This window comes from Lepidochelys olivacea, assembly GCF_965140295.1.
Source record: "Lepidochelys olivacea isolate rLepOli2 genome assembly, chromosome: 1".
NCBI lineage: Eukaryota > Metazoa > Chordata > Testudines > Cheloniidae > Lepidochelys > Lepidochelys olivacea.
The window spans coordinates 307,120,892-307,134,132 of record NC_140411.1 but is presented as its reverse complement, the minus strand read 5'-3'; the positions used below and the strand labels follow the sequence as shown (position 1 = coordinate 307,134,132).

Here is a 13,241-nt window from a genome sequence, read left to right as displayed (position 1 = left end):
CGCGGTAAGATTTTTTGGCTCCCAAGGACCACGTTATATTGGGGTAGAGGTGTAGTAGGATATTAAATAATATAAAATTGTATGGTGATAGCTCCATAGTTAAGATTGCAAAGAGATTGCATTATAAATCCTATTTTAACTCCTAATAATTAGACTCTTCTATAACCAGAAGAGCCAGGGTCTTATCATTTGGAACACCATGGTCCCAAGAAAACACAAGGTTCCTATGGATGGTTGAAACTGTCACAGCCTGGCTCTATGTATAGACACCAATCTGTTGTGATTGCATCTGACCAACTGAATTTCATGTGCTTCTAAGGACCCCCTGGGTCTAGATAGTGAATAGTCACGGTTCCTAGCTCTGAGTTTCTCAAGCTCACTCCCAGGTGCAGATCCTGTGTCTGACACACTTTTGGAGCTGTGAGACTATGAAGTCCAACCACCTGGACCCCAGAATTAGTATTATAGCCCTCCAAGCCATCAGTTGCTTCAATACAGTCCCTCCACAGTCCACCTGGTTGTGGGAGCTCTGGTTTCATAGTGTGACAAAAGTTCCTCCTCTACCTTGGTGGGTCTTGCGCTTATTGGCGGATTGCTCACCTTGGAGCTTCACGGCAGCCCTCAGCTTGGCCGTTTTCATGAACCCACAGTCCAGGTCAACTCCTCCTATGTCTGACCAGGAGTTGGAAGGTTTGGGGGGAACCCAGGCCCATCCTCTACTCCGGGTTCCAGCCCAGGGCCCTGTGGAATGCAGCTGTCTAGAGTGCCTCCTGGAACAGCTGTGCGACAGCTACAACTCCCTGGGCTACTTCGCCATGGCCTCCTCCCAACACCTTCTTTATTCTCACCATAGGACCTTCCTCCTGGTGTCTGATAATGTTTGTACTCCTCAGCCCTCCAACAGTCCACGTTCTCACTCTCAGCTCCTAGTGCCTCTTTCTCCCCACTCCTCACACGCGTGCCACAAACTGAAGTGAGCTCCTTTTTAAACCCAGGTGCCCTGATCAGCCTACCTTAATTGATTCTAACAGCTTCTTGATTGGCTGCAGGTGTTCTAATCAGCCTGTCTGTCTTAATTGTCTCCAGAAGGTTCCTGATTGTTCTGGAATCTTCCCTGTTACCTTACCCAGGGAAAAGGGACCTACTTAACCTGGGGCTAATATATCTGCCTTCTATTACTCTCCTGTAGCCACCTGGCCCGACCCTGTCACAATAGTTACACCCTTCAGAAACAACATGGCAATAAAGCAATGAAGACAGGCTTAGCAAAGGAATTTCTTAACCACAAATACCTTTACTCTTAAATGTCACTAGAGTTACAGATCCATGGAAAACAAGAAACATTCCTGAATGCCGTTCCCCCCAGTCGGATCTCATCCCTTCTGCAAGTCCTGGGTTTGGTCACATTCCTTCGGATTGGCAGTCCTTCCAGCCTTCTGGCCTGGCTTTCTTGCTTCTGGCAGTGGAATGGCCTCCATTGCTTAGAAAAGAACTGCTTTTTGGAGCGCTTTCTGTTCACCTTGCTCATGTGCTTCCACTGGGGAAATTCCAGGCTTCAGTCTGGCTTTTGCATAGATAAATATTCAAAGTCAATGATGCTGCTGGTAGAAATCCTATTATTCCAATAGGGAATGTTTATGACCTATAATCACTCTGTCACAGCTTCTCAGATGTTGTCTCTTACATGTCAAGCATTTAAGTCTTTGCTACCAATGGATGCTCTAATCCACATGAAATTTACAATCATAAATGGGGTTCACAAAACAAACTGGAATTCATAATTTGATAAACCGATTATTATTAATTTGTACTGTATTTCTGTAGTGCCCCCAGAAATAGGTCATACATGAGCTGGAAGATTCCAAATAAAATAATAGCTGCTATGTGCCCATCAAATTCGACAAAAAATTATTGCCAAAGTTTTGAGAGCTGAGATCTTTGCAGTGCTTGTTGATGAAACGACCACCAGATCCCAAAAGGAACAGCTGAGTATCTCTGTGTGCTGTTTGCTACGGTATCCTAGTTCAGGTTTTTCTAACCTACATCTATGTTGATGATACAACCAGCTGCGGTTTAGCTTCTGTAATTCTTCAGGAGCTGGCAAAACCTGGACTCAGTTTGGAATTTCTCTGTGGACAGGTTATGAGAGAACTGGACTTGATATAACCCAGAGCATAACCCATCTTGTGCACTTAGTCACCATAAACTAGGAGCGACGACACCATATAGCGAGAAAGAATTTGGCCTTGCTTAGGCAGACAAAAACAACTGCACAGCTGCAGTGTTACAGATTCATAAGAATAAAAAGGGAGGGTGGGTAGCTGACCTTGGTTTGGGTGCCTGTGTCTGTAAGTTTCTTACTAGAGTTGCTTTACTGATAAGTAGATATGAGTTCTTTGCTGTTGCTAGGGAAATGGTCAATCTATTAGAAGCTACTTTGAGTTATACTTTGTTTTGAGTTACTTATAAAAAAGATTAGCTAGAGAGGGTACTTTGGAGAAGCCTGGGAGAAGTTCTTTTGAGAGGATTTCTGCAAGCTTAGAGTCTGAGCGCTACCACCCCAGCGGCTAGGAGGAAGGCTAGCCACCAGAACCCTTCTGCTGGCACTTGGTACCACTTCTGACTTTGGGTACCTATTTTCTGGGGTGTTCTAGACCAGGGGTCAGAAACCTATGGCACACATGCCAAGGACAGCACGTGAGCTGATTTTTAATGGCACGCTGCTGCCTGCCGGGTCCCAGCTGCCAGCCCCGCTCAGACCACTACCAAACCCAGGCCGGGACCCCATCAGGTAGCAGCGTGCCATTAAAAATCCTGCCCGCCCCAGCCCACTCTTCCTCGCCCCACCCCCCCATGGGAGCAGGGTGAAGAAGCTTGGTCCTGCTGGCTGCTCCTGCAGGGCAGGCAAGCTCCTCCCTCCCCTGCCTCTTCCTGCAGCATGCTGGGTTCCTGCCCCATCTTCTCTCCCTCCCTGCCCCCCATCAGCTGATGGCCCTTGTGAGGGAGGTGGAGAAGCGGAGCCGCAGTGCGCTCGCTGCTCCGAGGAGGAGGCAGAGACGGAGCCTTGGGGACGGGGGGACGGGGTGGTGGAATCAAGGCATATCTCCTCCAGGCCCCTGCTGTGAGCTGCTCTGGGCCAGGGGTGGGTGGGCTAGGTCGTGGGGGTGCTCCCAGCCTCTGTCCTGACCCCTGCACCCCCCCCCCACACACACAGCCCTCTGCCCAGACCCCTGCACCCCCTCACACACTCCTAGCCCTCTGCCCTGACTCCTGCACCCCCCTCACAAGGCCAGCCCCTGCCGCACCCCATGCCCTGACTCCTGCACCCTCCTCACATGCTCCCAGCTGCCTGCCCTGACTCCTGCACCCCCCTCACATACCCAGCCCCCAACAACCCATACCTTGACTCCTGCACCCTCCTCACATGCCCCCTGTTCTGACTCCTGCACCCTCCTCACATGTCCCCACGACCCCAGCCCTGACTCCTGCACTCCCCCACAACCTAGCCCTGACTCCAGCCCCCCACACACATACCCAGCCCCCCACACCCTATGCCCTGACTCTTGCACCCCCCACATTCCCACCCTGAGCACCAAATGGGAGCTCCTGCACCCCCACACATTCCCACCACATCCCTCGAACCAAATGGGAGCTGCCCAGGTAAGCACTCCACACCCAAACCTCCTGTCCCAACCCTGAGCACCCTCCCTCATTCTAGCTCCTCCCTACACCCCAACCCCGAGCCTGCTCCTTCACCCCCAGCCCTGTGCTCAGTGCACTCCCACCCTCAGCTCAGTGCAGAGAGAAAGGAAAAGAATGGGCTAGAACCAGGGAGAAGGTAGGTATTCACTCTGTGTGGGCAGGGCCGGGATCCCAGATCGGCAGCCGGCTGAGCGGGGCCAGCAGCCGGGACCCTGGCTGGCAAGAGCCGGCGGACGGAACCCCGGACCAGCAGCGGGTTGAGCCGCTCAGCCCACTGCCAGTCTGGCGTCCCAGCCGCTGGCCCCACTCAGCTCGCTGCTGGTCTGGGGTTCTGGCTGCCGGCCCCTTGCAAGCCGGGGTCCTGGCCGCAGGCCCCGCTCAGCCTGCTGCCGGCGTAGGTGAACAGAACCCCAGGCTGGCAGCGGGCTGAGAGGGCCGGCGACGTAAGATCAGCATTTTAATTTAATTTTAAATGAAGCTTCTTAAACATTTTGAAAACTTTGTTTACTTTACATACAACATAGTTATATAATATATAGACATTTTGAGAGAGACCTTCTAAAAAACGTTAAAATGTATTACTGGCACGCCAAACCTTACATTAGAGTGAATAAATGAAGACTCGGCCCACCACTTCTGAAAGGTTGCCGACCCCTGTTCCAGACTATTGCTATATTTTGATACGTACTTTGTATTCAGTAAAAACAAGGATTTTTGAGTGGAAATACTCTTGCACGTACCAATCAGTTGTGTCCCCCACTGATTTATTTCCTGACACTGCCTGGAAAACAGAGATTAGTTACCATAGCTCTGGATTCAGATAAACCTAGGTAACAGCAAGTATGACACGTGGCATTTACTGTGGTGTTCAAGCAAGGTGAGAGAAATACCCACTAGCTATGTACACACATTGCTGTGATCATGTATTAAATTTGCTGATCAGAAGTGCTGCAACACTTCTGATAATCTGCAACACTATTGGCACAATGCAGTAAACTTACTCCCCACCCCCAATCTGCTCAGCAATAGATATTTTGGACAAGACAATCAAAAAGGTAACTCCCGCTGTGGTCCACTTGAGACTCAAGCTCATATGTGAAACCCAGTGGGTGAAGCCCCAGGATGGTGCAGTTGTATGTGTGGAACTACTTCCAGGTGTTACTGATGCCCAACAGGTAATACAAATCATGGCACATAAGAAGGCTGCACTCAGGTGCAAACATTGTTCTATGCCATGAGCAGCATTCAATTTATTATGGTCACGGAAATCATTTCAATGTTGTCCTGTCCATGTCCAAAATACTATAGCAATCAAATCTGGACAGGTTTGCTGCTAATCAGTTAGTGAACAAAGTTCTCCGTGTATTAAAAAGAACAACAAGATGACCATGAAACCGTGTTTAGATTCATCTTTGGCAAATCAGATAACATCTGTGAACAGCTGAACATTCCTAGAATGACTCCAAGGTGAGCAGGTGGACAGAGACATCACAGCAACTACTCTACAGGAAACCAAGAAGATTTCTACTGACAATTAATCTTTGTGCCATATCTCAACGTTGTGATAGCTGAAAACTTTGTGACTGCTGTATTGACCAACCATATTGCAGATTTATGTGAGAGAAGCAGAAAACATTGGTGTCTGTTGCCTAAATACCTGGATGACTCTTCTGACAAATCAATAATGGAATTAGTTCAAATACGCAATTACATAGTGTGTTTTATGGGTTAGTGTTCTTAACTTGCAAATGGGCTTTGTTAAAGAATATATTCACAGGAATACCACAAAGTATTCCCTCATTTTACAGAGGTGAGGAAGATGGTGACAATCATTTTGTGTTATTGTGCATGTGTCTGTCAGATGTGGCATAGCCTTCTGTGGTTGCTGCTGAAGTAAACAGATGGCACCTACAATGGGCAAATATTCCAGTAGAAGAACTGCCACCAAATGCAATCAGAACACTGGGGCACTGCAATGCCAGAATTTATCCTATTATCCCCCGTCCACTGAGAATTGTGGCTACACTGCCTGTATGAACGACTACACCGGACAGATCTTTCAGCACTCTCCAGAGAATTAAGAGCTATACATGCTGAAGTACCAGAGAAAATCAGCTCACTTGATTAGCACGGCTGGCAGTGCATCACAGTTGGCCCACCGTGGTAGAGAATGTGATCAACACCTTGCACTCACACCCCGACACCTTAATTGTGTAATATTTTATTAACATGTGTACAAAGATAGACTTTTAGCCCCCTTTCACATTTTGTAGTGACCTCTGCTACCCGGCACATAAATTCTTTGTTCCCCACAGTTCATGCTGTCTCTAATAAATGTACATAGCTTTGGTATAGTTTTATCTCAAGAAAAAAGGACTTTTCAAAAAAAATAAATTATATTTTCAGTGGCTCACGTCTCACCATCATGAGGCCCTTATACAACTAGCAAACAAAGCTGAAAAAAAATCTTAAACAACTGGTTTCACAGCAAACTATATATTTTGACAGGTTTCAGAGTAGCAGCCGTGTTAGTCTGTATTCGCAAAAAGGAAAGGAGTACTTAGTGTCACCTTAGAGACGAACAAATTCATTAGAGCATAAGCTTTCGTGAGCTACATCTCACTTCATCAGATGCATGCAGTGGAAAATACAGTGGGGAGATTTTATATACAAAGAGAACATGAAACAATGGGTGTTACCATACACACTGTAAAGAGAGTGATCACTTAAGGTGAGCTATTACCAGCAGGACAGCGGGGGGAGGGGGGGAACCTTTTATAGTGATAATCAAGGTGGGCCATTTCCAGCAGTTGACAAGAACGTCTGAGGACAACAGGATTTCAACAAATTTCCATCCCACCATCAACCTCAGCCTGGACCAGTCCACACAAGAGATCCACTTCCTGGACACTACGGTGCTAATAAGCAATGGTCACATAAACACCATCCTATACCGGAAACCTACTGACCACTATTCCTACCTACATGCCTCCAGCTTTCATCCAGACCACACCACACGATCCATTGTCTACAGCCAAGTTCTACGATACAACTGCATTTGCTTCAACCCCTCAAACAGAGACAAACACCTACAAGATCTCTGTCAAGCATTCTTACAACTACAATACCCACCTGCTGAAGTGAAGAAACAGATGGACAGAGCCAGAAAAGTACCCAGAAGTCACCTACTACAGGACAGGCCCAACAAAGAAAACAACAGGTTTCAGAGTAGCAGCCGTGTTAGTACTCCTTTTTCTTTTTGCGAGTACAGACTAGTGGCACCTTAGAGACTAACCAATTTATTTGAGCATAAGCTTTCGTGAGTTACAGCTCACTTCATCGGATGCATTCAGTGGAAAATACTGAATGCATCCGATGAAGTGAGCTGTAGCTCACGAAAGCTTATGCTCAAATAAATTGGTTAGTCTCTAAGGTGCCACTAGTACTCTTTTTTTTTTTTTTTAAGAAAATAACAGAACGCCACTAGCCATCACCTTCAGCCCCCAACTAAAACCTCTCCAACGCATCATCAAGGATCTACAACCTATCCTGAAGGATGACCCATCATTCTCACAGATATTGGGAGACAGGCCAGTCCTTGCTTACAGACAGCCCCAAAAACTAAAGCAAATACTCACCAGCAACCACACACCACACAACAGAACCACTAACCCAGGAACCTATCCTTGCAACAAAGCCCGTTGCCAACTGTGTCCACATATCTATTCAGGGGACACCATCACAGGGCCTAATCACATCAGCAACACTATCAGAGGCTCGTCTACCTGCACATCTACCAATGTGATATATGCCATCATGTGCCAGCAATGCCCCTCTGCCATGTACATTGGTCAAACTGGACAGTCTCTACATAAAAGAATAAATGGACACAAATCAGACGTCAAGAATTATAACATTCAAAAACCAGGTGGAGAACACTTCAGTCTCTTTGGTCACTCGATTACAGACCTAAAAGTTACAATTCTTGAACAAAAAAACTTCAAAAACAGACTCCAAGGAGAGACTGCTGAATTGGAATTAATTTGCAAACTGGATACAATTAACTTAGGCTTGAATAAAGACTGGGAGTGGATGGGTCATTACACAAAGTAAAACTATTTCCCCTTGTTTATTCCTCCACCCCCCACTGTTCCTCAGACGTTCTTGTCAACTGCTGGAAATGGCCCACCTTGATTATCGCTACAAAAGGTCCCCCCGCGAGCCCCGCTCTCCTGCTGGTAATAGCTCACCTTACCTGATGATCACTCTCGTTACAGTATGTATGGTAACACCCATTGTTTCATATTCTCTGTGTATATAAATCTCCCCACTGTATTTTCCACTGAATGCAACCGATGAAGTGAGCTGTAGCTCACGAAAGCTTATGCTCAAATAAATTTGTTCGTCTCTAAGGTGCCACAAGTACTCCTTTTTATATATTTTGAGTTTCACAGTAAACCTACATATGTCAGACCTATTATTTACATGGTCAAAATTGTAAAGCTCAGTCAAGATCTTATTGTTATGGGTGAAACACTCCCAGTATTAGTGGAAACATTTAAGGTTAGCCCTAATGCCATAAGATTTTGAAATCTAGAAGCACATCAAATTTGTGGCACTGTCAAAATATAGTTCAGCATCCCACTGAGATTATGTGGGAGAGACTGGTTTTAGAATGAGGTCATAGAACTCAAATCCTTACATACTTTATATGCCTGTTAAAATTCAAAGTTAAGGAGACCCTTTTCCATTTCCCAAGCAATGTCTAAAGGCCTCGTCTACACTAAAAAGTTAGGTTGAAGAAAGCCACCTTAAGTCGACCTGTTAATGTATGTGTCTACAATACTGGGTCCTTTACGCCAACCTAAGTCGCCTCTAATGTCGACTTCTGTAATCCACCTCTGTGAGAGGTGTAGCACTTAATTTTATTTTCATGGGCCGACTGCGAGGTCGTGCAGATGCAGCTCTGTGTAATTCGACTTAATTGGCTTCCAGGTGGTGTCCCACAATGGTCATCTGTGACCGCTCAAAAGATCATTTTCAACTCTGCTGCACTGCAACCAGGTACACAGGAAACAGCCCCTCCCCTGCTAAAGCCCCAGGAAATTTTGATTTCCCATTTCCTGTTTGATCAGCATTGGGAGCATGCGAGCTTGAGCACAGCTAATCATGGACACTACACGCCTCAAATGCACTCCAGCCTGATCTGCACAGGAGATGGTGGATCTCATCGCTGTGTGGGGAGAAGAGTCTGGGCAGGCAGAGCTCCGATCCAGCAGAAGAAACGCTGACATCTATGCAAAGATCGCTTGTGGAATAGGGGAGAAGGGCTACACAGGGGACACACAGCAGTGCTGTTTGAAAATAAAAGAACTTCGCCAAGCGTACCAGAAGGCAAGGGAGGCGAACAGTCGTTCTGGTGATGAACCCCACACATGCTGGGTCTACAACAAGCTGCATGCGATTCTTGGAGATGACCCTACCAGCACCCCCACAGTCAATGTGGGCACCTCACAGGTGTGAGAGTCTAGAGACAAAAGGGAGGAGGATCTGGTGAATGAGGAGGAGGAGAATGGGAAACAGGTGAGCAGTGGATCCATTCTCCCCGAGAGCCAGGAAACATTTTTAACCCTGGGGCCCTGTGGGTCACAGGACATCACGGTGGCCGACCGTGATGCCGGGGAAGGCACCTCTGGTGAGTATACAGTTACAATCAAAGTCCAGTTAAACTTTAGCAGGCACACACATTCGGTGGTATTGCATGTTTACTGTGAAGAAAAAGCGAGGTGCTGTGGTTCTCTGCTTACAAGAGGCCGCTTCAGCTATGCAGAGGGTGGCCCCTGGAAAAGACTGTTTATGGGATAGCCCAGGAATCCTCCGTGGATCTCTCTAGGAAACTTTCATAGGGATACTCTACAATCCTTTGCAGAAGGTTTCTGGGCAGGGCAGTCTTATTTCTTCCACCATGGTAGGACACTTTCCCACGCAACTCCTAAATTAATTCTGTTGGCATCATTGCAGTAAACAGCATAGCAATATAAGGACCGCATCTATACCCAGACGCTTGCAGCATCTCCTTCCTTTCTGTCCCTGTTACCCTCAGGAGACCGATATCACATAGGGTCACCTAGGCAAAATGGGGGAAGTTCTCATTAAAAGTGCTCTTACAAGGGGAAAAAAAGGGCATTTAGACCCACCCCACATTCCAGATCGCCAAACCATGCGGCTACTAATTTACTGTGCTTGGCAAGTAGTTTAAAGTGGCTGACAAGACCGGAGCCCCACAAGAGAGATTCTGCAATTTGGGAGTGAAAACGTTCCCCCACAACCCCGTTCGTAAACAGCTTCCCATGGTGTTATGGGGAAGGGCCATTGTTCAACTAGCTACCTCTGCTCCCGATATGAGCCTACCATAAACGTCATTAAACGTGTGGTCACCCACGACCCAGGGAGGCATACTCACCATGGCTGGAGCAGCAAAACGGCACAGTGAACGGTTATGGATTCTGATTATGTGACGGCTTGGACCTAGTGTAATAAGGTTTTTTTGTTTGTTTGTTTGTTTTTTTTATGAAAATGGCCTTGCTGTGGAAACATTTTATTCATGTACAATGGCTCCTTTATTTTTTCCAGTGACTGACAGCTGGAAATGTGTCCTTTGGCATGTCATCAACACCTGAAAGCAGACTTTCACTGATTAGAAGGAGGAGAAAGAGAACGCGGGAGGACATGTTCACTGAGATAATGAAGGCCTCTGGGACAGCTGACACAGAGCTGAAAGCGTGGAGGATTTCACTGTCCAAGAACTTAGACATGGAGAGCAGGAAAGCTTCCAATGAGCAAGTGTGCACGGCTCAGGATGAGATGCTTTGGATTATGAAGGACCAAGCACACATGCTGAGGTGTCTGGTTGAACTGCAGGAACAGAACCAGGAAGGTAGAGTCCCTGATGGTTAGCCAGCCAGCATCGCCTGGCACAGAATCGCCCTCCCCCAAGCGTTCCCTGAGGCATGGGCGAAAAGTCCATTATCCCTTTCATTTAACTCAGCGGGAGGGTACAAGGAACAGAAGGAGCCCATTCACAGACCTTTGATGGTCTGGAATGCGGTGTTATGTTACACAGCTGAAAATGTTTCTCCTGTTCCAACTTTACAACCCCTTTTCCCCAAGGCTACCTCCCCCCCCCCCCATTCTCCCTCTTTCCTTATGTTTGTTAAATAAAGTAAATGGATTTGAGAAATAAATGTTCTTTATTGAGTAGAAGCAGTGAGCTTGGGGGGGGGGGGTTGGCTTTACAGGGACACAGTGATACAAGGCAGGTGAAGGTTTGGGAAAGCACAGTGGAGACAAGCAGCTCACATTACTGTGACTCATTACTGAAATGGCTTTCAAAGCCTTGCAGAATCGCAGCGCCCCTTGCTGTGCTCTTATTGCCCTGGTGTCTGGCTCCTCAAAAATGGCTGCCATGCGATCTGTCTCAACTGCCCACCCCTGTGGAAAATGTTTCTCCCTTTTTTCTACAGATATTATGGAGCACACAGCAGGCAGCTATAACCAGGGAGATGTTCTCTTCACTAAAAGAAAAGGAGTACTTGTGGCACCTTAGAGACTAACTCTTTGAGCATGAGCTTTCGTGAGCTACAGCTCACTTCATCGGTCCAACCTTGTCAGTAAACTTCTCCAGAGCCCGTTCAAACGGCCAAAGGCAAATTCAACCACCATTCGCTGAGCCTATAGTTGAACCATTACTTACGGTTGTCCAGATGGTCGATGTATGGCTTCATGAGCCATGGGAGCAAGGGGTAGGCTGGGTCCCCCAGGATAACATAGGCATCTCAACGTCGTCAATGTTCATTCTGTGGTCTGGAAAGAAAGTCCCGGATTGCAGATTTTTTAACAGACCCGAGTTCCTAAAGATGCGTGTGTCATGAATCTTTCCCGACCAGCCTATGTTGATGTTGGTGAAATGCCCCATGATCCACCAGCACTTGCAACACCATTGAAAAGTATCCCTTTCGGTTTATGTACTCTTTGGCAAGGTGGTCTGGTGCCAAGATGGGATATGCGTGCCATCTACCACCCCATCACAATCAGGAAACCCCATCACGGCAAAACCATCCACTATGTCCTGCACATTTCCAGACTCCCTACCCTGTGTAGCAGAAGTCGATTAATTGCCCTGCACACTTGGAGCACAGTAGCTCCCAGGGTTGATTTATCTACTCCAAATTGATTCCCCACTGACCGGTAACTGTCTAGCATTACAAGCTTCTAAATAGCTATCACCACTCACTTCTCCACTGTCAGAGCATCTCTCATTTTTGTGTTGCTAAACTGCAGGGCAGGGGAAAGCTCTGCACAAAGTTCCTGGCAGGTGGCCTTCCCCATTCGAAAGTTCTGCAGCCACTGCTAGTCATCCCATACCTGCAAAATGATGCGGTCCCACCAGTCAGTGTTTGTTCCACGGGACCAGAAACGGTGCTCAACAGAGTGCAGCTGCTCAGTGACTGCCAGCAGCAACTGTGAATTGTTTTTTTCAGTGGCTTGCAGCAGGGCTGCTTGCAGGGCATCGCACGGCGGACCCCACTTTGGCTCTGAAAATACTGCAGAAGAAGGCATGAGGTGTTTGAGATGCTCACAGCAAGAGTGCACAACTGAGTAGGCTCCATGCTTCTGGGGTTATGGCATACGTGCAGAGGTTTTAAGGCGCAAAAACCACTGGGTTGTTTGCCATTGAGCACAGTGCATCATGGGATGCCAACACAATGTTCCTGTTCTCCCCACGACAATGTTTTAGTCCCATGAGGCATTGCACAAACTTCCTAAAACACAGAGTGGCAAGTTGCACTTTGGGATAACTACCCACGATGCACTGCTTTGTGCATTGATGCAAGCTAGAGAGGACCCACTCCATCGAGACAATGAGCATGGTGTGGCCACACACACAATTGACTTTATCTAATTCAATCTCGAGCCTCTGAATTAATGTAAGTCGACTTAATTTTATAGTGTAGACAAGTCCTAATACAGGCAGTTGCCATATTGTACATGAAGGAAAGGAGTGGGGGAGACAAACTCCCACTTCCTATCAGAACGAGGTAACTGAATCAGGTGGCAGTGCATAAACCAGAATGTTCTATTACATAGATCTTCACATCACAACAATCCTAAACCAAATGGAGTCACTCACTCCTCATTTCTCCTACAGGCTATCACTTGCCACAATGAGCAAATCTTAAAATGGCCAGGTAGCAGTGGGTCAGATCATCAGCTGGTGTAAACTGGTGTAGGTCCAGTTAAGTCAATGAAGCGAGGCTTATTTACACTAGCTGAGGCTCTACGTCTGAAGAAACGGGTTGTATGTTTCTTCCCCAGAAAGGTAGGAGAAAGCTCTGCTACAGTTCAAGTAACCAGCTGTCCATCGTATCATATTTTGCTGCGCTCTCAACAGCCTGACTGCTAAGGAAAAATGTGAAGACCTATAAGTCACCAGACTTTGCTTTAACTATCCTGCAGTTGGCTTCAAAACAACCAGCAAT

At 47.1% G+C, this 13,241-nt stretch overlaps 1 protein-coding gene across 3 annotated transcripts in view; it reads right to left on the bottom strand.

Moving 5' to 3' along the window:
* The window catches only part of ST7 (suppression of tumorigenicity 7), a gene marked incomplete at its 5' end in the record, with an annotated part of 234,365 nt that overhangs the window by 185,306 nt on the left and 35,818 nt on the right, over positions 1–13,241 (bottom strand). The window contains one exon of one of the 3 annotated variants that reach the window (XM_084624975.1): positions 11,456–11,552. The exons of the other annotated variants lie outside the window; for them this stretch is intronic. Coding sequence (XP_084481101.1) covers positions 11,456–11,486 — 31 coding nt within the window. Of the gene's footprint in view, positions 1–11,455; positions 11,553–13,241 lie in introns of those variants that run through there. 3 annotated transcript variants of the gene reach the window in all.